Source organism: Eleutherodactylus coqui, chromosome 10, assembly GCF_035609145.1.
Source record: "Eleutherodactylus coqui strain aEleCoq1 chromosome 10, aEleCoq1.hap1, whole genome shotgun sequence".
NCBI lineage: Eukaryota > Metazoa > Chordata > Amphibia > Anura > Eleutherodactylidae > Eleutherodactylus > Eleutherodactylus coqui.
This window is the reverse complement of record NC_089846.1, coordinates 121,000,464-121,024,081: the sequence shown is the minus strand read 5'-3', so window position 1 is coordinate 121,024,081 and position 23,618 is coordinate 121,000,464. Positions and strand designations below refer to the sequence as shown.

Here is a 23,618-nt window from a genome sequence, read left to right as displayed (position 1 = left end):
ATACCCCAGTGAGACCGACATACCAGCAGTCACATTATACTCTATGGTCCTCTAATATACCCCAGTCAGACCCACATACTAGCAGTAACATTATACTCTCTGGCCCTCTAATATACCCCAGTCAGACCGACATACTAGCAGTAACATTATACTCTATGGCCCTCTAATATACCCCAGTCAGACCGACATACCAGCAGTCACATTATACTCTATGGTCCTCTAATATACCCAAGTCAGACCTCAGCATACTAGCAGTAACATTATACTCTCTGGTCCTCTAATATACCCCAGTCAGACCGACATACTAGAAGTAACATTATACTTTATGGCCCTCTAATATACCCCAGTCAGGCCGACATACTAGCAGTAACATTATACTCTGGCCCTCTAATATACCCCAGTCAGACCCCGACATACTAGCAGTAACATTATATTCTCTGGCCCTCTAATATACCCCAGTCACACCGACATACTAGCAGTAACATTATACTCTATGGCCCTCTAATATACTCCAGTCAGGCCGACATACTAGCATTAACATTATACTCTATGGCCCTCTAATATACCCCAGTCAGACGGACATACTAGCAGTAACATTATATTCTCTGACCCTCTAATATACCCCAGTCAGACCGACATACTAGCAGTAACATTATACTCCATGGCCTTCTAATATACCCCAGTTAGACCCCAACATACTAGCAGTAACATTATACTCTATGGCCCTCTAATATACCCCAGTCAGACCGACATACTAGCAGTAACATTATACTCCATGGCCCTCTAATATACCCCAGTTAGACCCCAACATACTAGCAGTAACATTATACTCTATGGCCCTCTAATATACCCCAGTCAGACCGACATACTAGCAGTAACATTATACTCTATGGCCCTCTAATATACCCCAGTCAGGCCGACATACTAGCAGTAACATTATACTCGATGGCCCTCTAATATACCCCAGTCAGACCAACATACTAGCAGTAATATTATACTCTATGGCCCACTAATATACCCCAGTCAGACCGACATACTAGCAGTAACATTATACTCTATGGCCCACTAATATACCCCAGTCAGGCCGACATACTAGCAGTAACATTATACTCTATGGCCCTCTAATATACCCCAGTCAGACCGACATACTAGCAGTAACATTATACTCTATGGCCCTCTAATATACCCCAGTCAGACCGGCATACCAGCAGTAACATTATACTCTATGGCCCTCTAATATACCCCAGTCAGGCCGGCATACTAGCAGTAACATTATACTCTGGCCCTCTAATATACCCCAGTCAGACCGACATACTAGCAGTAACATTATACTCTATGGCCCTCTAATATACCCCAGTCAGACCGACATACTAGCAGTAACATTATACTCTATGGCCCTCTAATATACTCCAGTCAGACCCCGACATACTAGCAGTAACATTATACTCCATGGCCCTCTAATATACCCCAGTCAGACCGACATACTAGCAGTAACATTATACTCTATGGCCCTCTAATATACCCCAGTCAGACCGACATACTACTAGTAACATTATACTCTATGGCCCTCTAATATACCCCAGTCAGACCGACATACTAGCAGTAACATTATACACTATGGCCCTCTAATATACCCCAGTCAGACAGACATACTAGCAGTAACATTATACTCTATGGCCCTCTAATATACCCCAGTCAGACCCCGACATACTAGCAGTAACATTATACTCTATGGCCCTCTAATATACCCCAGTCACACCGACATACTAGCAGTAACATTATACTCTATGGCCCTCTAATATACTCCAGTCAGACCGACATACTAGCAGTAACATTATACTCTATGGCCCTCTAATATACCCCAGTCAGGCCTTACATACTAGCAGTAACATTATACTCTCTGGCCCTCTAATATACCCCAGTCAGACGGACATACTAGCAGTAACATTATATTCTCTGACCCTCTAATATACCCCAGTCAGACCGACATACTAGCAGTAACATTATACTCCATGGCCCTCTAATATACCCCAGTTAGACCCCAACATACTAGCAGTAACATTATACTCTATGGCCCTCTAATATACCCCAGTCAGGCCGACATACTAGCAGTAACATTATACTCTATGGCCCTCTAATATACCCCAGTCAGACCCCAAGATACTAGCAGTAACATTATACTCTATGGCCCTCTAATATACCCCAGTCAGGCTTTACATACTAGCAGTAACATTATACTCTATGACCCTCTAATATACCCCAGTCAGGCCGACATACTAGCAGTAACATTATACTCTATGACCCTCTAATATACCCCAGTCAGGCCGACATACTAGCAGTAACATTATACTCTATGGCCCTCTAATATACCCCAGTCAGACCGACATACTAGCAGTAACATTATACTCTCTGGCCCTCTAATATACCCCAGTCAGACCGACATACTAGCAGTAACATTATACTCCATGGCCCTCTAATATACCCCAGTCAGACCTGATATACTAGCAGTAACATTATACTCTCTGGCCCTCTAATATACCCCAGTCAGGCCCCAACATACTAGCAGTAACATTAAACTCTCTGGCCCTCTAATATACCCCAGTCAGACCGACATACTAGCAGTAACATTATACTCTCTGGCCCTCTAATATACCCCAGTCAGGCCCCAACATACTAGCAGTAACATACTCTATGACCCTCTAATATACCCCAGTCAGACCCCGACATACCAGCAGTAACATTATACTCTATGGCCCTCTAATATACCCCAGTCAGACCGACATACTAGCAGTAAGATTATACTCTATGGCCCTCTAATATACCCCAGTCAGACTGACATACTAGCAGTAACATTATACTCTCTGGCCCTCTAATATACCCCAGTCAGACCGACATACTAGCAGTAAGATTATACTCTATGGCCCTCTAATATAGCCCAGTCAGACCGACATACTAGCAGTAACATTATACTCTCTGGCCCTCTAATATACCCCAGTCAGACCGACATACTAGCAGTAAGATTATACTCTATGGCCCTCTAATATACCCCAGTCAGACTGACATACTAGCAGTAACATTATACTCTGGCCCTCTAATATACCCCAGTCAGACCGACATACTAGCAGTAACATTATACTCTGGCCCTCTAATATACCCCAGTCAGACCGACATACTAGCAGTAACATTATACTCTATAGCCCTCTAATATACCCCAGTCAGGCCGACATACTAGCAGTAACATTATACTCTATGGCCCTCTAATATACCCCAGTCAGGCCGACATACTAGCACTAACATTATACTCTATAGCCCTCTAATATACCCCAGTCAGGCCCCGACATACTAGCAGTAACATTAGACTGTATGGCCCTCTAATATACCCCAGTCAGGCCGACATACTAGCAGTAACATTATACTCTATGGCCCTATAATATACCCCAGTCAGACCGACATACTAGCAGTAACATTATACTCTATGGCCCTATAATATACCCCAGTCAGACCGACATACTAGCAGTAACATTATACTCTATGGCCCTATAATATACCCCAGTCAGACCGACATACTAGCAGTAACATTATACTCTATGGCCCACTAATATACCCCAGTCAGGCCGGCATACCAGCAGTAACATTATACTCTATGGCCCTCTAATATACCCCAGTCAGACCGGCATACCAGCAGTAACATTATACTCTATGGCCCTCTAATATACCCCAGTCAGGCCGGCATACTAGCAGTAACATTATACTCTGGCCCTCTAATATACCCCAGTCAGACCGACATACTAGCAGTAACATTATACTCTATGGCCCTCTAATATACCCCAGTCAGACCGACATACTAGCAGTAACATTATACTCTATGACCCTCTAATATACCCCAGTCAGACCGACATACTAGCAGTAACATTATACACTATGGCCCTCTAATATACCCCAGTCAGGCCGACATACCAGCAGTAACATTATACTCTATGGCCCTCTAATATACCCCAGTCAGACCGACATACTAGCAGTAACATTATACTCTCTGGCCCTCTAATATACCCCGGTCAGACCGACATACTAGCAGTAACATTATACTCTATGGCCCTCTAATATACCCCAGTCAGACCGACATACTAGCAGTATTATACTCTATGGCCCTCTGCCTGTTTTCCACACATTACACTAGAGCCGGCCACGACACGCACAACTCCCCCTAGCGTCGTTACACACACTCTAGCGACCATTGCCGGTCTCCTCTATCTCTCCCCCGCCGAGACCCCATCCCTCGCGTTCCTTCCCGCCGCCTGACGCGCTCTTCAGCCACACCCCTGTCTGCTCTCTCACCTCCATGGCAACCCCGGCCGTACGTACGTCCCGCCCCCTTCCACACGTCATCTCCCGACCGTTCCACACAGTGCAAATAAATAAATAACTCCTAGCCGTGCGCCATCCTATTGGACGCCGCTGGAGAACGCCGCCTTCCTATTGGTCCTCTTAGCGATCAATCGCCGTGAACGTCACGCGGCCACCAGGTTAGGCTGCGCCCGCTGTTTGTGAATGGGCGTGATCGAAGCCGCGGCCTCCGTCACGTGATCGCGTTTTAATGTTTACATTCGAGGCGGGTGAGGGGGAATCCTTTTGCCAGACGGGGGCCCGTTTCGGTTTCATTTCCCGGGAGGAGGAGGAGGAGCGGGGACGGTGGGCCAGCGGCGCTCATGCTGCGGTCCAACCACTGACGAGAGGAGACAGAGGCCTGGAGGGACCGCCTTATCCGCAGCCAGTGACCAGGGCATCGCGCCGAGCAACATGGAGGAGCTGGTGGTGGAGGTGCGGGGCTCCAACGGAGCCTTCTACAAGGTGAGGCCTGTGCACCCCCGCTATGAGGCGCGCTGCCCGGCCGGGGATGCGTGGAGAGCGGCGCTGCAGGCCGCAGTGATGCGAGGGGCGCGCGGCCTGCAGCTGCACATAATGACTTGCAAACTTCCCCTCCCTCCATTCATATTGCAGCGGCGGTGCCATCCTCCACCTGCAGCCGGGCATCCCTGCCACCTCCCCCTTCCAGGGTGTCCACATATACCTGTCATCTCCATACTGGGCGTGATGCCTGGAGGGCACTTAACCCATGCATGGCCGGGCGCTATCCTGGGGCTCATCTGATGTCAAAATTAGGCATGTGCCCCTGTGACCGCTCATTTTTCATTTTTTTGCACCGATTCCGCCGCTTGGGAACGACCCCTAAAGAGGGGATTTGCTTAAAGGGGTATTCCAGGACTTTAATTGTTCATTGATTGACACATTATGAATAGATGATCACCTGATTGCTAATATGCGCCGATCATGGCTCAGCAGGCCGCGTCGGAACCGCAACACGGTCACATGGTCCCTGGTGGGCCGGCGTGCGCTGATCAAAATATGGGCCTAGAACCGGGGATTTTTAAGCGATCAGTATATACAATAGTTACGCTTTTTTTTTCTTTTTCTCAGATATTCGATGATCTCCCACGTATTCCTGCTTGTAGACGGCGCTCTAATCAAATTCAGCGGGAGCCGCACCTGCGATATGAAGCGGGTGCTGCACTGCGGTCGGCACGTTCTGCTACCGCCGCAGGAATTCGCTGATTGGGGGTCTGAGGAGGGTCGCAGCGATCAGCTATGGCTTTTATTCCTCCTCCACATACAGACAAGCAACAACGTTTCAACTCCCGCAGAGTGTTTGTCAGCTTGAGTTGAAACATTGTTGCTTGTCTGTAGAGGGATTAGTTACTTTTGGATACTCTGCACAACTCTGCTGCCCTTCTTCTTCTCTTTGGATCTGTGGGTCATTCTCCTTCGCACTTCGGGAGCCTCTCAGTGTAAAAGGTCTGTGCTGCTCTTTAACCGTTTTCTACAGATGCCGATCAGCTATTGGTGCCTGTCGGACAGCGGGAGAAAATTTTTTTTTAAAAAAAGTTCCGGAATACCTATTTCAGCAAATCCTTTCTCTTCCTCTCTTAGTGGAATCGGTGCAGAGTTTTCGCTGCGGGAAATCCACGCAAAAATCTGCACAATTGGTGAGGGGTTTTGCACAGATTCGTAGCTGACTTTACCCCTACAATTGGCAGGGTAAAGGCTGCTGTGGAGCTGCGTCAAAATCCGTAGCCAAATCGTGCGAATATTTACCCAAATATGCGGCAGATTTGGGTCCAGAGCTGCATCAATATCCGCTACGTGTGAATATACCCTAAGATATGTCAGGATGACAGCTGATATTACAGATCCCACATGGTGGACACTCTACTTTGCTAGGGGGACTTCTGCGCCACTATCGGGGGATGGGCTTGCGGCATGGCATAGTGATACGTTAATCTGGAATTTCCGAGAAGATGGCAAAAACCTCTGGGGTCACAGAAACTATGGTGGTGTTGGTCGTCATCCTACGTTTCCAGAGAGCAGTCATTATGTTTTGAACTCAGGACAGATATGCCCATTCGGCCAATCAGTTGAGCTGGAACGGAGCTCCGAGTCTAAGAGGTGGGCCACGCCAAGCCTGCTGCCGCCCACCCCTTCAACTCAAGAGTTCCGAGTCAAACTTCCAAGTATGTTATCTCCGAAATGCAGCAGAGATTCAGAATACAACGTACATGGGCCGAATGGGCATATCTGTCCTGGGTTGACGCCGGCTTTGGTTTGGGCAGCATGAACCTGGTGATAGGGGTTATCCCACCATAAATACTTACCGCCTATCCAGAGGACACGTGATAAAGGATTGATCACCGAGGGTCCGACTGCTGGGGATCACAAGAATGGTGCCCGTTGAATTTGACGGGTGAACGGAGCGGCAGTGTGTGACCACCAGTCATTTCACTTCTATGGGGCAGACAGAGGTATTCGAGTCCCTCACTCGGCTATCTTGGTAGATTGTGGCTGGACCGGTGGCCAGGAGACACTGTTCTTGTGATCCCTTGGTTTCACAATGGTCGGACCCCAGTGATCAGTTTGTATCCTATAGATGGGTGATAAGTGATCAATTAGAATGTGACCTTCTATGTTATGCAGCACTATAGGACACCGTTGGGTGTTCTTGATTTACACCATCTTAAGGGGGCTTTCTGTGACTTTTTATAAAATTTTCTCAAGTTTAAAATGGTATAAAATAAACGAAAAAATGTATAGTTACCAACTCGAACGGCTCCCCATCCAGCGCTGGAGCCCCGCTTCCTGCCGTATGAACACTGCTGTACATTGGCTTTGTGATCACATGCCCAATCGCAAGTTCAGCGGCCACGAGAGAATCGCCATTAAGACCTGCCATTGGCTGAGCAGTCATGGGTACAATGGGTGGCACTGCCCACCGTTGTCTTCCAGTTCTGAGAGGTGGGGAGCAGGTGAGTATACGTTTTTTTTTTCCCTTTACTTCATCTAATTAAGGGCTTATTCAGACGACCTTATATCGGCCGGGTATTCACGCTGGCCAATATACGGCATCCCTCTCTGCAAGGGGAGGAGGCTGGAAGAGCCGGGAGCAGTGCACTGAGCCTCCTCCCCCTGCAGAGAGGGACGCCGTATATTGGCCGGCGTGAATACCCGGCCAATATACGGTCGTCTGAATAAGCCCCTAGGCCTATAAAAATCTGTTTTTAAGTACTAGAAACCCCTCTAACTGGGGTGCAGCTATGATTGGCCTTCTCTCCATTAGATGAAATGCCAAAACCGCAAAGGTAGCAGATGTTCCTACACAGTTACTGCCGGCACTAAAGATCTCGGGATGCTTTCTATTGGAAGTTTCTACTTCCTTGCTATTAAAAACATATCCCAAAAAGCTGCCGTAGGGTACGAAGTGCTCAGAGACCCTCCTGGCGCACGGGCACATCAGATTGAACCTGTCATAGTCCCCTCACAATCGGCAGACCCATTGGCTCTCCAGTGGATGACGGCAGAAGACACTAATGGGTATCAAGACAAGGAGCAAGTGACCAATGACCCACTCCTCCCTTAAAGGGGTTGTCCGAGTTACCAAAACACCTTATTACCCCATTCACATGCATTAAAATAAAAAAAATCATCTGTTACCTCTCCCCGCTCCCCCATTCGTCCTCCGCCGGCTCTGGTCTCAATGTGACATAAGTTTGTATGCTGAGGCCGTCTACAAATAAGCTGCAGCAACCAATGACCGTTCAGTGATCGTGGCTGAGCGCTGTCATTGGCTGCTGCAGTAGGTTTATGGGACGTCACAGCTGCCTGTAAACAGCGGAGACCGGAGTCGGTGCCAGAGGCGGACGAGGGAGCAGGTAGAGGTGAGGAACTGCTGATTTTTTATTTTAATGCATGGGGGACCTGGTGAGAAGGAGTTTCCTTAAAGGGGTTTTCCAGGGAGAATACTGCTTATGACCTTTCCTCAGCATAGATCATCAATAGTTGATCAGCCGGGGTCCATCACTCAGGACCCCGACCGATGAGCTGAGCATGAGCATGCCGTTAGCGCCGGAAATGTTCTGAAAACGCAGCATCCGCTACTTTTTGTCCGTTTTCGCTCGGTATTTGCATTCATTGGTATTCTTTTCTATTGAGCCAATCCGAATCCGTGATTGTCTAGGAGAAAGAAGAACCGATGATGAAATACGGATGACATGCGGGTGTAATGTCACCTGTAGACCGGCCTATAGGAGTGTTTCCTGAGATTGGTGTCCGTCACAGAGCGCCCTCCAGAGGGCAGGATTATAATGAGTAACTGGAAGCTTCTACTCCTATGATAAGTGGCAGGGTGATCTTCTGCAGTGCCCTTTATCTGGCACCTGATGCCCTCTGGCATGTGAGAGCCACTTAAAATAGCATTTCCACAAGCATCAGCCGTCAGGACGGACGAGACCTTGAACCGCCCTCTGTCAGGTTGGCAATAATGATATTGTAATGTAGTGTATCTGTAGCTGCGAAAGCCTTCTAACAAGGCATCTGCTGTGCCTCCTAGAATGGGACTCGTCACCCGGATTCCCAGACCTCCACTCTCCTGTATCGCTGCTATTCTGCCCCCTCGGGACACTTGGGTGGGGAGCCGTAACAGCAGCCATATTGGATGCCTAACAACTTTCTCAGAAGGATCTCAATATAGTCTTTAAAAACTTTTTAAGAAAAACAACTCTTGAAAATATATCCTGGCCTATAAGAATGCCAATAGGGAACCTGTAGGGCCCTAATGGTACCTGGGTGCGGGCGCTACAGTATATTGACAGGCGGTCTGCCATACTACCGATTGACACAGAAGTTCTCTAAAACTCCTGAAGCAAAGTTTTCAGCAAGCCGCAGAGATGGATTGAAGTCAATGAAAGCTGTCCGATCTGCGGCCTTTCTGCTAGTGACGTTGCAGACTGGCCGTGGATTCTGCGAGGTATGCAGCTCACGGGTAGGGTCGGATTCCGCTGCGGGCTACTGTATGTGGAATCCGACCTGCCCGTGGGCATGAGGGCTAATACAGAGTGAGTAGAGCCCATTAATTTACTATTTTTCAAGCGATTTTCAGTGCAGCATGCCCTATTTTGGTTTGTATTACAGACCGAGAGAGAACGAAAACGAACGAACCTAGGAAAAAAAAAAAGCTCGGCACCTGGCGGCCCACATACAAAAATGCTGGAGTCTCCTATTGTAGTCAATGGGGTTCGTTACTCGAGTAGAGCTCTCGAATTTTACAAAAAGCTCGACTCAAATAGCGCGGACCCGAGCATTTGGGTGCTGCTCATCTCTAGTAGAGACCTAAAAAAAACCTAAAACATTTGTATTCTCCATACCGTCGCTAGACGATGACGCGGGTGCCTGCGGCCTATCCACAATGTCAGTTGTGTATAGACCGCGGGTCGGACGGCTTCCATCGACTTCAATGGAAGTCGTCCGTGTAGAATTTTCACAAAAATACAACATGCTGCCATTTTATTTCCGCTCGCGGATATGCGAATGTTGTATCCTTGTAATGTGTACGGAATACCGTGGATCATCCGAGCGGGTGACGATCGCAGATTCCACAATTCAAATTCGGTCGTGTGAGACCAGTTTAGGGGATTAAACATGAATATTGTATATTTTTACTTATTTAGCATTTTTGAGGTTTGTCAGTTTGTTGAAATATTGCATAGCTCAAGAGAAAATCTGACAGTTTTGGGCCGGGCTCACACGGCCATATGTGGAACCCAGCTGTGAGCCCGGCCATGACCCTGTGTACGGCCTCGTAATATACTGCGTGTAATCGCGGTCATGCGCACTATACTTTTTTTGGTTGTTTTATATTTCCCCCTCCGCCGCTTAGCGGTGATGCAGGTACCCACACCCATACCATTGAAATAATCCGCGACCGTAGAGCACAATGATACGTATTCCGTGGATCATCGCTTGCGGAATCGGCAGTTACTATCGCTCGGGTCAGACCGGCCTTACAGGTTGTAGAAACTCTAGGGAATTGGGAATACATAAAGTGTTCTGTGGAGAGGCGAACCAAGAGGAGGAAACGGCCAACGGGAGGCGCGCCGACATACCTCCACTTTAAGGTCTTTTTTAAGGGTGTATCCCCATGGGTGATTGGGTGATCCGCAGCCATTTTTCTCTCAGACATTTGGTGAGTTAGAATAATCATTGCATGTTCTATTTTTGTACGATTTCTTCTTTAAGAATTGGCCATTAATTTCTACTAGAGCATTAAAAATATGCATCGCAATCGCATGCCATGTGATTTCCTGCGAGTGTGATGCGTTTTTAACATGGGTCACTATGGAAAAAAAACACGAGAGAGGAGAAAAACACATGGTGAAAAAATGCACCTGAAAATTGCATGGAAAATAGTCAGTTCTTCACTGACCAATATTGCACCCGACCTTGTGAATACGGCCTTAGGCCGGCTGCACACGAACGGGGCGGATTCTGCATGCGGGAGAGAGCAGCGGAATCTGGTCCTGACCGCGAGTGCTGAATCGCTGCGATGTACTGCGCACTATCCGTGAGTAATATGCAATTCAAATACCTTTGTGTGAATGAGCCCTAAGGAGATCTGTGCCCCGGACATAGTCCCGTGACTACCGCTGTGTCCCCGACTACTCCGATGCGCTGTAGAGTTCTATCCGGGTCCGACCTCCAGTCGCCCTTCGGGTTGAGTAGTCATAGTTGAGTATTGTAGAGTACTGCTTAGATAGTAAAACCACTAGATTGTTTTTCAGGTATTCGGCTATGAAGAGGTTTTTCCAGTACTGACTGGGAAAAGAGGCGACTGGCACCAGTGTTCACAAGACACGTCCACCTCGGAGCCCGAGAGCAGAATAGTCTCTGCACTAATGGAAAGGATGCCGAGTAGAGATGAGCGAGTAGTACCTTAGCCGAGTATCTCCCCGCTCGTCTCTAAAGATTCGGGGGCCAGCGCTGGTGACAGGTGAGTTGCGGCAGGGAGCGGGGGGGGGGGGAGGGAGAGAGAGACCTCCCCTCCGTTCCTCCCCGCTCTCCCCCCCCGGCCCCAGAATCTTTAGAGATGAGCAGGGAGATACTCGGCTAAGGCACTACTCGCTCGAGTAATGTGCCTTAGCGAGTATACTCGCTCATCTCTAATGCCGAGTCCCCACTGAGGAGCACATTTACCAATCCTGTCGCACATGGTGGGTTTGGTGTGGATCTGCCCCAAAAGCAGCATATTTTGCGGATCCACATCAAAATCCGCACCGTTTGATGAAGATTTTGATGTGGATCCGCAGCAGATTTCACTCTTTCGATTAAAGGGGTGAAGTCCGCCGCGAATCCGCATTAAAATTCTTATTAAAATCTGCTATAGTGGTGCAGATTTTCTGCTGTAGAAAACGTGCGCCAAATCTGCTCCCCTTCGGGCTCCTGCACACTCGCGTTTTTTCTCATGCGTTTTTTCACACGATTTTGCCTTGTTTTTTTAACACGTAAGTCAATAGGACTTTTTTAATGTTAAAAACGCATTGGGATTTTCATGTGATGCGTTTTTAACATCAGAAAGTCCTATGTACTTTCGCGGTAAGAAAACAGCAAAATCACGTGAAAAAAACGTGCAAGAAAAACGCCAGTGTGCAGGAGCCCTTAGACACCCTCTTACACGGGCAATTATCAGGCCCTAACATTCCATCGAATTCTCACTAATCCAGACGTGTAAAAGGACCGACGACCAGCTGACGGAGGAGCGATCAGTCAGTCACTACGGCCAGCATAAAAATGCTCACTGATCTGCTGTACAACCCCGTGTGAACAGGGAGACATACAGCCGGCCTATTGGGGGCAAACAATCGGAATTCCAGTCCCTATAAGCAGATTCATGGCCAACGTCAAGGAAAATCAAATCGGCACGTGTTAGATTGGGACGGAAATTTGACCTTAAAACCAAGTAGTCTCAAGATTTGCCAAGTTTCCCGCTACGGCTGATGTTGGAGGCTGAGCTTGGTGCATCTTAGTAGTTGCGTTGACACTAGAGATGAGCGAGTATACTTGCTAAGGCACATTACTCGAGCGAGTAGTGCCTTAGCCGAGTATCTCCCCGCTCGTCTCTAAAGATTCGGGGGCCGGCGCGGGTGACAGGTGAGTTGCGGCGGGGAGAGAGGGAGAGAGAGATCTCCCCTCCATTCCTCCCGGCTCTCCCCCGCCGCTCCCCGCCGGCCCCCGAATCTTTAGAGACGAGTGGGGAGATACTCGGCTAAGGCACTAGTCGCTCGAGTAATGTGCCTTAGCGAGTATACTCGCTCATCTCTAGTTGACACTTTTCTCTAACTTTAGAACACCTGTTTTGGTTTAGTTTGCGTCAAACGTTGTGTGAAATCTGCTGCACATTGTTGCCTTTTTCTGTAGTCTATACCCCATTTTCTAGTGAAGTTTAACGTATCTAAAACGCACAACAAATGTAGCACAAGACTTGTACACCTCTTTGTTGTGGCCCAATTTAAGCCTGAAATCCTAAAGCAGTTAATGTAATAAATCTCCCAATCTCTGGTGGCTTTACACAAGAAGACTGTTGAGAGCATGTGTGCCCGACAACGATCCCAACAACTGGAGGTGGAGCGAGCCAGGGATCCCCTCCAACCGCCTGCCTCCATTCACTGGGAACAGTAGTTTGTCGGGTTCCGCATTTACACTACTGTTGTTTGAGCAGTTCTTTGGCCAACAGTCGGCCCACGTAAAGCCACCCATAGGCCGGTGTCGCACAACCAGATTTGAATTGCGGATTCTGCGATTGCCATTCACTCAGATGATACGCGGTAACATGCAGGTATTGAAAGGCATGGACTTTTGCCGGTTCGCTCAGACGTGCAGGTAAGAATTGCAATTTCTGCAAGCGGAAGACAAATTACAACATGCTCTGGCATCCTCCTATAATGCCGAAGAGATCTGTTTTGCCCCTGGGGAAGGTATTTCTATGGACACCCTTCAGTTGCACATTTAAGGGTAACTACGCATTATAGTTTTTTTTTCCCTGCGAAATTCACAACTTTTTTTTTTCTGCAGGGGTCTATGGGACATGTAATGTTAAAATCACGATTTCGCGGTAAATTGCGATTTTTGCGCGATCGCGATTTTAACATTACAAGTCCCATAGACCCCTGCAGAAAAATTTCGCAGTGAAAAAAAAACTGTAGTGGGTAGTCACCCTAAGGCTGTGTACGATGGCCTGGTAATACAAATTGTTCGTGAAGGTCCCAACAGCAAGACCCCGTGTGATAAACTTGTCATTGAGAGGGCCTTCTATTCAAAAGGGTGGGGAAATTCTTAAAGGGGTTTTCCAGGTAAATACTATTGATGACCTATCCTCAGGAAAGGTCATCAATAGTTTACCGGCCCGGGTCCTGTCATTCGGGACCCCGACCAAGCGGCTGAGCGGGTGCATGCTGTCAACGCCGCAAATACACAGAGGTCGGAGCAGAAGCAGCAGAAGTTTCTGCGCCGACCTCTGTATGGTGGCCAGCATTGAAATCAACGCGAGCCGTACCTTCAGTCACAAGTGCCGGCCACTACACAGAGGTCGTTGTGAAAATTTCCCCTCCAACCTCTGTGTATTTGCGGTGCTGACAGCATGCGCCCGCTCGGCTAATCGGTCAGGGTCCCGAGCGACAGACCCCAGACGATCAACTATTGATGACCAATCCTGGTAGTAGGTCATCAATAGTATTTACCTGGAAAACCCCTTTAATTGTAAGCGTGTGCCATTCTTCTCAGTGAGAATGTGATAAGAAGCCAAATAGAGCGCTGGGCCATCCCCCACAGTCTTGTATGATGAATGGAGCGCAACACACATTTGACCTCCACTCCATCCATACAGGGGGACACGGAACCCTCTTCTCATGATCGGTTTGGCTTCCCAGTGGATGGATTCCCACTGATCTGATATTTATCTCCTATCCCGTGGATGGGGAATACATCTTTGGGTAACCCCTTTAATAATCAATGTTACCAATATAGAAAATACAAAGTGAACTACAAAGATTTTATTCCGCGTTCGCGCCGTCGGTGGACTTTTTATGGGATTATATGTTTTTGGATAGAGAGAAGCAAAATAATTTTTGATCAATTTGAGTTTAAAAGATTTTCAAATGGGCTTTCAATTCGCCGGCCTTTAGGATGCATTCGGCGCGGTAATTTGTCAAGTATAATTATACTTTTGGCAAATTTAGGAGAATAATAGGAAAATCAATTCTCCCATTGTGTTGGATTGCAATGTTTCTGGAGAACTAAGTAATCTCTCCATTCTGTCCTGCTGTAATTATGCCATCCGTTCGTGCATGTCATGTGCCGCCGTTCTGCTTACTTACTCTACAGTCTGTCTTCGGCGGGATGCTTCCTTAGCTCCATTATAAACTGCAGATAATTGCTGGTAGGAGAAGCACCAGGCAGGGCGGTATCTGCCGGCCTATAGGCCGATCCTGCCTTCTGCATTGTAGTATGTAGCCACCTCTTCTGTTTGACCCGTTGGCTTGGTATCGATTTGGAAGTTGTACAAAGCGTTTGGGCAGAAGTTTTGAAAAATACACATTTTCACCCATCTAGGCAAATGAGTAGAAATTACAACTCTTTGTAGCTTAACTATACCTTTTTAATATTTTTTTGTCTAAAATGTACTGAACAGGCAATTATAAGCACTTAGCGATATGCTTTAGCAGCCTATTCTGTATGTTTTTCATAGACAACCCCTATTCAGCTATGCAATAGAAATACAAAGTGTTTATTTAGGACGGCGCCTCAAAAAAATAATGGAAGAATACACAAAAGGCTGTTTGTAAATACAGTAAAAGATGGACTCACCTGGCGTGGGCAACTCAGCCAATGACAGGGTTGGCCACCACACCTTGGGTCCTGGAGGGTAACACAATGCGGATGAGGTTAGCGACACTGTCCAAAGGAAAGCCGAAAGGGGGAGCTGATGCAGGGAGGGTCCTGAGGTACCGTGAAGGTCTTCAACAGACTTTGCGCTCAGAGGTCTAGCCACAGGAAAATCACTTACTTTGTGGGGGAGGTATAGGAAAATCCAGAAAGATGGCATATAGAGCCAGTATTGGCATTTACCCGTTAAATACCTTCTTTATGGCGAATGCCGAATGGGCTCTTCCTTGGACTATGGAGAGATCTTCTTCACTGCTTTCCTATAACCCCCATCCACAGTAACTGATTTCTTGTGGCATTCTACATAACACATTGGTGTTTTTCAATGTGTTGGGCTAAATCTCTGAGCGCAAGGGAGTTTTTATTCATTTTGGTTTCTTTCATATTCAGCTGTGCAGCTTGGAGAAGACATTGCTGAGGAATCTGTCTTCAGCTACCCTGTTTCCCTGAAAATAAGACATAGCATGATTTTCCAGAATTTTTGAGGATGCAAAATGATTTTTCAGGCTTTTTGAGGATACTTGAAATATAAGCCCTACTCCAAAATTAAGCCCTGCTACCCTGTTTCCCTGAAAATAAGACATGGCATGATTTTCCAGAATTTTTGAGGATGCAAAATGATTTTTCAGGCTTTTTGAGGATACTTGAAATATAAGCCCTTCTCCAGCTATACATGTAAAAAAGTTAAACCTTTTTGAACAAAAATTAATATAAGACACTGTCTTTTTTGGGGGAAACACGGTAGTTAACTGCATAGCTGAACAGGAAGCTTCCGCATGCACTGTTCTCTCTAGTGCAGGCACAGCCGATTATATAGAAGAGTATATTAATAAAATGTTGGCCATTTAGTTTTATTAAATTTGTATATGGAATTCCCCGAAACTGTCCTCTCCTCTCCCGACATCTGTTTTATATTTTATATAACCTTCCTGCCTCTGTCCCCCGTGCTGTGAAGAGAAGCTGTCCTGTTCTACAGACAGCTTCTCCTCCTCATAGCATGCCCTTTCCCCGCTGGACCCCATGTACTGTCAGGGTTACAGTTCATCAGGTTGTGACATACATTATGTTACAGTATGTCACAACCCAATAGCACTGAGACGCTGTCCGTGCATGGGGTCCAGCGGGGAACAGGAGAAGCTGTCTGTAACATAGGATGGCAACTTCTCTTCAAAGCGCCAGGGGACAGCGGCAGGAGTGGTATACATAAAATATGTCAAGAGAGGGAACTATGGGAAAATGTAAATATATAAATGTAATAAAACTAAAGATGGACGTTTTATTAATGTACTTTCTTTTCTATATAAGAAGCTGTGTCTGCACAGTATCCACAGAGTAGTAGGTCGGGGAGGAGGAGCTGGAATGGACTAGTGGTATACACAGAGTAGTGGGGTGGGAAGGAGGAGCTGGAATGGACTAGTGGTATCCACAGAGTAGTGGGTTGGAAAGGAGGAGCTGGAATGGGGTAGTAGTATCCGCAGAGTAGTGGGGTGGGGAGGAGGAGCTGGAATGGACTAGTGGTATCCACAGAGTAGTGGGTTGGAAAGGAGGAGCTGGAATAGAGCAGTGGTATCCATAGAGTAGTGGGTTGGGAAGGAGGAGCTGGAATGGGGTAGTAGTATCCGCAGAGTAGTGGGGTGGGGAGGAGGAGCTGGAATGGGGTAGTAGTATCCGCAGAATAGTGGGGTGGGGAGGAGCTGGAATGGATTAGTGGTATCCACAGAGCAGTGGGGTAAGGAGAAGCAGCTTGAATGGACTAGTGGTATCCACAGAGTAGTGGGGCGGGGAGAAGGAGCTGGAATGGACTAGGTATATCCAGAAAGTTGTGGGACAGGGAGAAGGAGCTTGAATGGACTAGTGGTATCCACAGAGTTGTGGGGCAGGGAGAAGGAGCTGGAATGGATTAGCAGTATCCACAGAGTAGTGGTGCAGGGAGTAGGAGCTGGAATGGGGTAGTGGTGTCCACAGAGTAGTGTGGTGGGGAGGAGGAGCTGGAATGGACCAGTGGTGTCCACAGAGTAATGGGGCGGGGAGGAGCTGGAATGGAGCAATGGTATCGACAGAGCAGTTGGGTGTGGAGGAGCAGCTAGAATGGGGTAGTGGTGTCCACAGAGTAGTGGGGTGGGGAGGAGGAGCTGGAATGGAGCAGTGGTGTCCACAGAGTAGTGGGGCGGGGAGGAGGAGCTGGAATGGAGTAGTGGTGTCCACAGAGTAGTGGGGCGGGGAGGAGGAGCTGGAATGGAGCAGTGGTGTCCACAGAGTAATGGGGCGGGGAGGAGCTGGAATGGAGCAGTGGTGTCCACAGAGCAGTGGGGCGTGGAGGAGCAGCTGGAATGGGGTAGTGGTGAAGCATGCATACTGTCACTCCATCCAACTTTTATGAGACTGCCTAAGGGAAGCCAAGTGCAGCGCAGTTGAATGGAGTGACAGCATGCATACTTGGCTATCATCTCATTGAAGCTCCGCCTCATGGCAGAAGGTCAGTGAAAAGGAAAGGGGATTTAAGTACTCCTGGGTTAGCACCGCTAAATCTACTTAGTAATATCCCAGTGGGTTGAGGTGGAGAGATCAGTGTAGATTGTGTGTTAATACTCGCAGTGTCTTATGACCGCTGTCTTTGCTTCCTCTGTAATATCCTGTATTAAATATATGATACTGGCATCCAGATAGAAATAACAAATGGGATACAATCTGACTTTGTGGTCTGCACTCATTTCTGGAGACTACAGGAACAAAGAAACAAGGGAAGAAGAAAAGGTCACATCAAAAAGAACAATGCAGTTTGGGAATGGTGAGGGAGGGGGAACCAATTTCCTCCTACAAAGGCGATAAACCACTTGTTATGGACTTTGCGTCTCAGTAATCGCTGGGTGGCTGTAGATGGTCTACAAGACATGTATACAAGAAAGACTTGGGGTGGGGGTACTTTTGGGGAATTGTGTTTTATTAAACATCTAATAAAGTAATAAGAAAAGGAAAGGGGGGCGGCAGAACCCAAGTGATCGAATATCTATCACCGATCCGTAGGATGATATTTCTGAGTAATACCCCTTTAAGCATTCTGGTTCCTGTTCTCTAATGTCTGGGCTTATTCATAACTGATGTATTGTATCTCTGTATGTATGCAGCTTATTCTACTTCCACAATGGGTTTATTTGTTGCCTTCTTTGTCTCCTTTCTTCCAGGCCTTTGTGAAGGATGTGCATGAGGATTCCATAACTGTTACTTTTGAGAATAAGTAAGTACCTGGGTCCTGGTAATCGGGGCCAGATGGGCTGAGGGCGTGCTTTATGTCATATCTTCTGTTCTGTACATACGATTACACTGTGCTTTTACGTGATGAACGTTACCTGATAGAAATACTGATCCGAACTAAAAGAAAGGATGGTTTCATCAGTAAGGAACAAATAGAAGTGGAATTGGGGTTTTTCTTGTGATGGCGAAGCTGCCATTAAATTTGCTAGTTCTTGCAGCTAAGAGCGGTGACGTAATTGCCTGGCAAATCATTCTACTATGCTGTAGCTTTCCGCCACTTTGAATACCAACTCATGTGTGAAGGGTACACATCAGGCATAAGGTGCTACCATTTCCTGTAAGGTAATATATACATATAGTTCCCTTTAAAATCAGCAGCAGCGATCGGGAACTGTTGGAGTTGGAAACATAGTAACTACTTTGGAGATGCAGTTTTTAAAAAACTGCAACATAAGAATGCTTTCAAGTATAAAAGGGTTAATAATTCATTTTTTTCTCACTAGCAAAGTGAATGAATAAAAGAAAAATGTAAACTGTATCAGTATTTGGTATTCGCCTTCCAAACAGCATCAATGTATCAAGGTACAGTTTTATCGAACTTTGCAGGGAAGGTTGTTCCAAACGTCTCTAAGAACTAACCACAGGTCTTCTGTGGAAGTCGGCTTGCTCAAATGCTTCTGTCTGTTCATGTAATCCCAGATAGACTCAATGATGTTGAGATCAGGGCTCTGTGGGGGCCGTATCATCACTTCCAGGACTCGTTGATCTTCCTTGTGATAAAGATCATTCTTAATAACATTGGCTGGATGTTTGGGGTCGTTGTCCGGCTGCAGAATAAATTTGGAACCAATCAGATGCATCCCACCATTTATCTTGACCAAATCCACAACCCCATTTGCTGAAATGCAGCTCAAAACTTGCATGGACCCTCCACCATGCTTCACTGCAGACACTCCTCATTCTACCAGTCTCGAGCTCTTCAGCAAATAGAATAAGTCCAGGGGGACAATATGCTGAACTAGATGGACTTGTCTTTTGTCGGCCTTATATACTATATTAATGCCTCCCATTGCTGCTAAATATTTCTAATTTCAACTTGCGGGGCCTTGTTTCTACATTAAAGGTGTAGAAGGCTTTTTGGCTGCAATTGTCCCTTGAAGACTACTTCTGACCAGTAGATGGTATACCTGGGTCCCACTGGTTTCTGCCTCTTCTGAGTTGATGGCACTGCTGGACATCTTCCAATTTCTAAGGGAAGTAAGCATGAGGTGTCTTTCATCTGCTGTACAAAGTCTCCTTGGCTGACCTCTGCGCCTACGGGCCTCAATCTTACTCATTACTTTGGGGTTTCAAGATGTGCTGTTCAAGCTCCTTTGAAGAAGCCCAGTCTGCTTTGAAATCTTTGTCTGGGAGAGACCTCACTGATGCAGTATAGTTATCTTGCGTCTTGTTTCTGTGCTCCGTTTGGCCATAGTGTATGACCTGTGACATGAAGCTGTCTTCCACAACCTCACCTTTGTAGTAGAGTTTGGCTGTTTCTCACCCGGGTTTAAGCGTCCTACGTGTAATTGGTTAACCATACACCAGGCTATAATCCTACAGAATCTCGCAAGTGTACCTAGAAAAACTGAAGGTGTTTTGAAGGTAAAGGGGCGGTCACATTGGGTGTTGATGTGATTTAGTTTTCTCTTTTGTGCATTCACTTTCCGTTTTATTAATTGATCTACAAATTATTAACACTTCTATTTTTCAAACCGCTCTTACTTTGCAGCATTTTTGTATATCTCTGTTAGTAAATATGTTTTTGCACTATTTATTGTATCGTTCTTTTGTTTATTCCTCTCAGAAATGTTAGACTTAGGCCGCCTGCAGACGGCCGGGTCGGATCCGGCTGCGAAGGACCCCCAAACGCCTGCAGAGAGCAGCGTGACACTCACCTGCTCCCGCAGCCCCCGGCTCTTTCATGTGCCGGCAGCCTGCGCATGCGCAGAGCAGAGCCGACGGCCGGTGAGCGACGTTTCTGTGCGAGCCCCGCACAGTAGTAGAGCATGCCGTGATTTGTTTGCTGCGCAAGATTTCGCTGCGCCAAATCGCATCCGTCTGCATAGGATTGCATTTGTTAATGCTATCCTATGGCTGCTTCTAGGGGTGAAACTTCCGTGGAAAATCCCGCCGCGTAATTTCCGCCTGTCTGCAGGCGGCCTAAGGGCGCCCGTCCATGGCCGAGCTTGAATTGCGTTGCCCACGGCGATAATCCGTGGGGAACGCAGTGAAAGTTCTCCATAGCGAGCGCAGCCCCCCTGTCTACGAGCGGAGAAACATTGCAATTCTCCGCTCGCGGGCAGCAAATCGCATCATGCTGCGATTCTCCACGGTCAAACTATCTGTGAGATCAGGCTGACCGCGGAGATCCGCCTGCAGGCTCCTTCTCCCGGCCGGCTTCCGCAACACCCGTGGACAGGCAGCCTAAATTGCAAGTGGATGTTTTAGGCCCTTCGTCAAAGAGTTGTGTCTCTACACAGTTTGAAAGTGTCCGCACCGATGGGACAGGGTCCACCACAAGTATTTACTAAAACAAACCCGTCAGGAGAAGTGGCTGGCCCTTTTCCATAAAATTAGAAGCTGAGTGACTGCATTAAAGCTTGAGGCCCTTTTTTTGGAGATTTTTCTGAGGTGCGTATTTAAGGGAACCCATCACGTTGTATCAGCACTATAAACAAGGTTTTCTTAAATACCTACCGGTCTTCCCGTTCCCTCGTTGTTGCTCTTAAAGGGGTTGTCCCGCGCCGAAACGTATTTTTTTTTTTTTTTTCAATAGGCCCCCCGTTCGGCACGAGACAAACACAAGGGATGGGTTAAAAAAAAAAAAACGTTTAGTACTTACCCGAATCCCCGCTCTGCGGCGACTTCTTTCTTACCTTAGCAAGATGGCCGCCAGGATCTTCACCCACGATGCACCGCGGGTCTTCTCCTATGGTGCACCGTGGGCTCTGTGCGGTCCATTGCCGATTCCAGCCTCCTGATTGGCTGGAATCGGCACACGTGACGGGGCGGAGCTACGAGGACCAGCTCTCCGGCACGAGCGGCCCCATTCACCAGGGAGAAGACCGGACTGCGCAAGCGTGTCTAATCAGGCGATTAGATGCTGAAATTAGACGGATCCATGGCGACGGGGACGCTAGCAACGGAACAGGTAAGTGAATAACTTCTGTATGGCCCATATTTAATGCACGATGTACATTACAAAGTGCATTAATATGGCCATACAGAAGTGTATACCCCCACTTTCTTTCGCGGGACAACCCCTTTAATGGACCAAGTGCCACTTTCCAGGGCTGACAGCGAGGGGATGGGAACATTCGTAAAACAAAGCAAATGACCCCCTGCCCTCAACTTAACAGGCGCGTATGATGTACATACGATGGGACAGGGTCTCTTTCAAATTTAGTTGAACCTCTGTCATAGTGCTGTATAATACCTCAGTGGTAATAAGAAGGAGAGCTTCAGTATCCGTCAAACAAAAGGGGTTCTGCAGCGCCTGTTTTTGTACTGCTTACCAGCTGCTGTAAATGTGTGGGTATGTATACTGTATATGGGTACTGCAACTTTTTGTTTTCCTTGGAATGCTGCATTATCTGCAAAAACAATACCAGCGACAGCCCCCTAGATATAAAAAATACTTATTTCCTCTGATATCCATCGCCGCCGCCATCGTCCTTGATTATTTGTATTCACAAGGCTGGTCAGCGGCTGTTAACGCGCATCTTCCTCCGCCTAAAGGCCTTTATACACGGGTCGATGATCGGGCATGAACATTTGCCAGTTAATTGGATGCAGGCATAAATGCTTGCTCGTTGGCATCACATCCCCACTTGTATCAGGGAGATGTTCTGCTGACGAATTCAATCTGTAGGAGGACCAGTGATTGTAATAGCGATCGCTCATCTCCATACTTGTAATCTAACTACACGATGAGCGCCGATCAACATGCAATTTGTTGAGAAGGCTCATTCCATCTGCAAGAATTGGGCCATGTAAAAGGGCCTTATGGCTGACAAAGGTGAGCAGCTAATTGCATAAGCAATGGGTGACCGTTTGTTTGCTTTTTGGAGGTGGAACGAAGTTGTGCCTATGTAACACGCTGTGACTGTACAGATATAGTAGTATACACTGATAATACATGTGCCTCTATGTCCATATACTAATAGGTGATGCCAGGGATAGGAAAAGTCTACACGCCCCTGTTAAAGTGCCATGTTTTTGGCATGTTTAAAAAATTCGACAAAGATGAGCTTCGCTAAGTTGGGGGGGGGGGGGGGGGGGGCGCTAGTCATGGTCGATCCCCCTGTATAATTCTAGGAAGCTCTAAGTGATACCAATGGTGGAGGTTCTACTCCTATTTATAGGTCTTTTTCTATAGTTCCGTGAGAGATATACATCTTTGCTACTTGAGTAATCCATTCTGCTTCACCATTTGACACACGGATTAAACTTTATACATCAGATGAGTAATCCGTGATGTCTCATCATTCAACACACGGATTAAACTTTACACTGATGATATTTGGTCTTTTCACCTGGCATATGGACCAAACTTTATACATCAGAATGATCATAATCATATGAAAACTATATCCCAAGGTTATTGATGATCTGTAACCTCCAGAGAAACGCGTTGGCCCAGTCAATAAACTATTTTCAAAAGAATACATACTATCGCACTATTGTAGTGTCTTTAAAGGGTTAATCTGACTTTAGTATACTCCGTACCCAATAGGTGGTTTAATAGAACCTAATAGCTGCATTATTCGGCCACGAATTTACACAACGGGGAACGTGGAATAAAGCCCCCTGTCCACGGGCGTTGTGGCATCCCGCGGCGGAGCCGCCGCCCGGTAGCAGAAACCGCAGACGGATCTCCGCTTTCAGCCTAATCTGACAGATAGGCTGACCGCGGAGAATCTGGGCAATTCGCAGCATGCTGTGAATTGCCGGCTGCGAGCGGAGAATCGCAATGATTCTTTTCTCGTGGACACGGGGCCGGCGCT

General features: G+C 47.1%; 1 protein-coding gene across 1 annotated transcript in view; it reads left to right on the top strand.

Annotated features, from left to right (window-relative positions):
- The first annotated feature begins 4,538 nt into the window (after positions 1–4,538).
- FMR1 (fragile X messenger ribonucleoprotein 1) overlaps positions 4,539–23,618 on the top strand; it is a 53,175-nt gene continuing 34,095 nt past the window's right edge. Inside the window, exons 1-2 of the mRNA XM_066581794.1 lie at positions 4,539–4,848; positions 18,501–18,553. Of these exons, the coding sequence (XP_066437891.1) occupies positions 4,798–4,848; positions 18,501–18,553 (104 nt within the window). The 5' untranslated portion in view covers positions 4,539–4,797. The remainder of the gene's footprint in view (positions 4,849–18,500; positions 18,554–23,618) is intronic.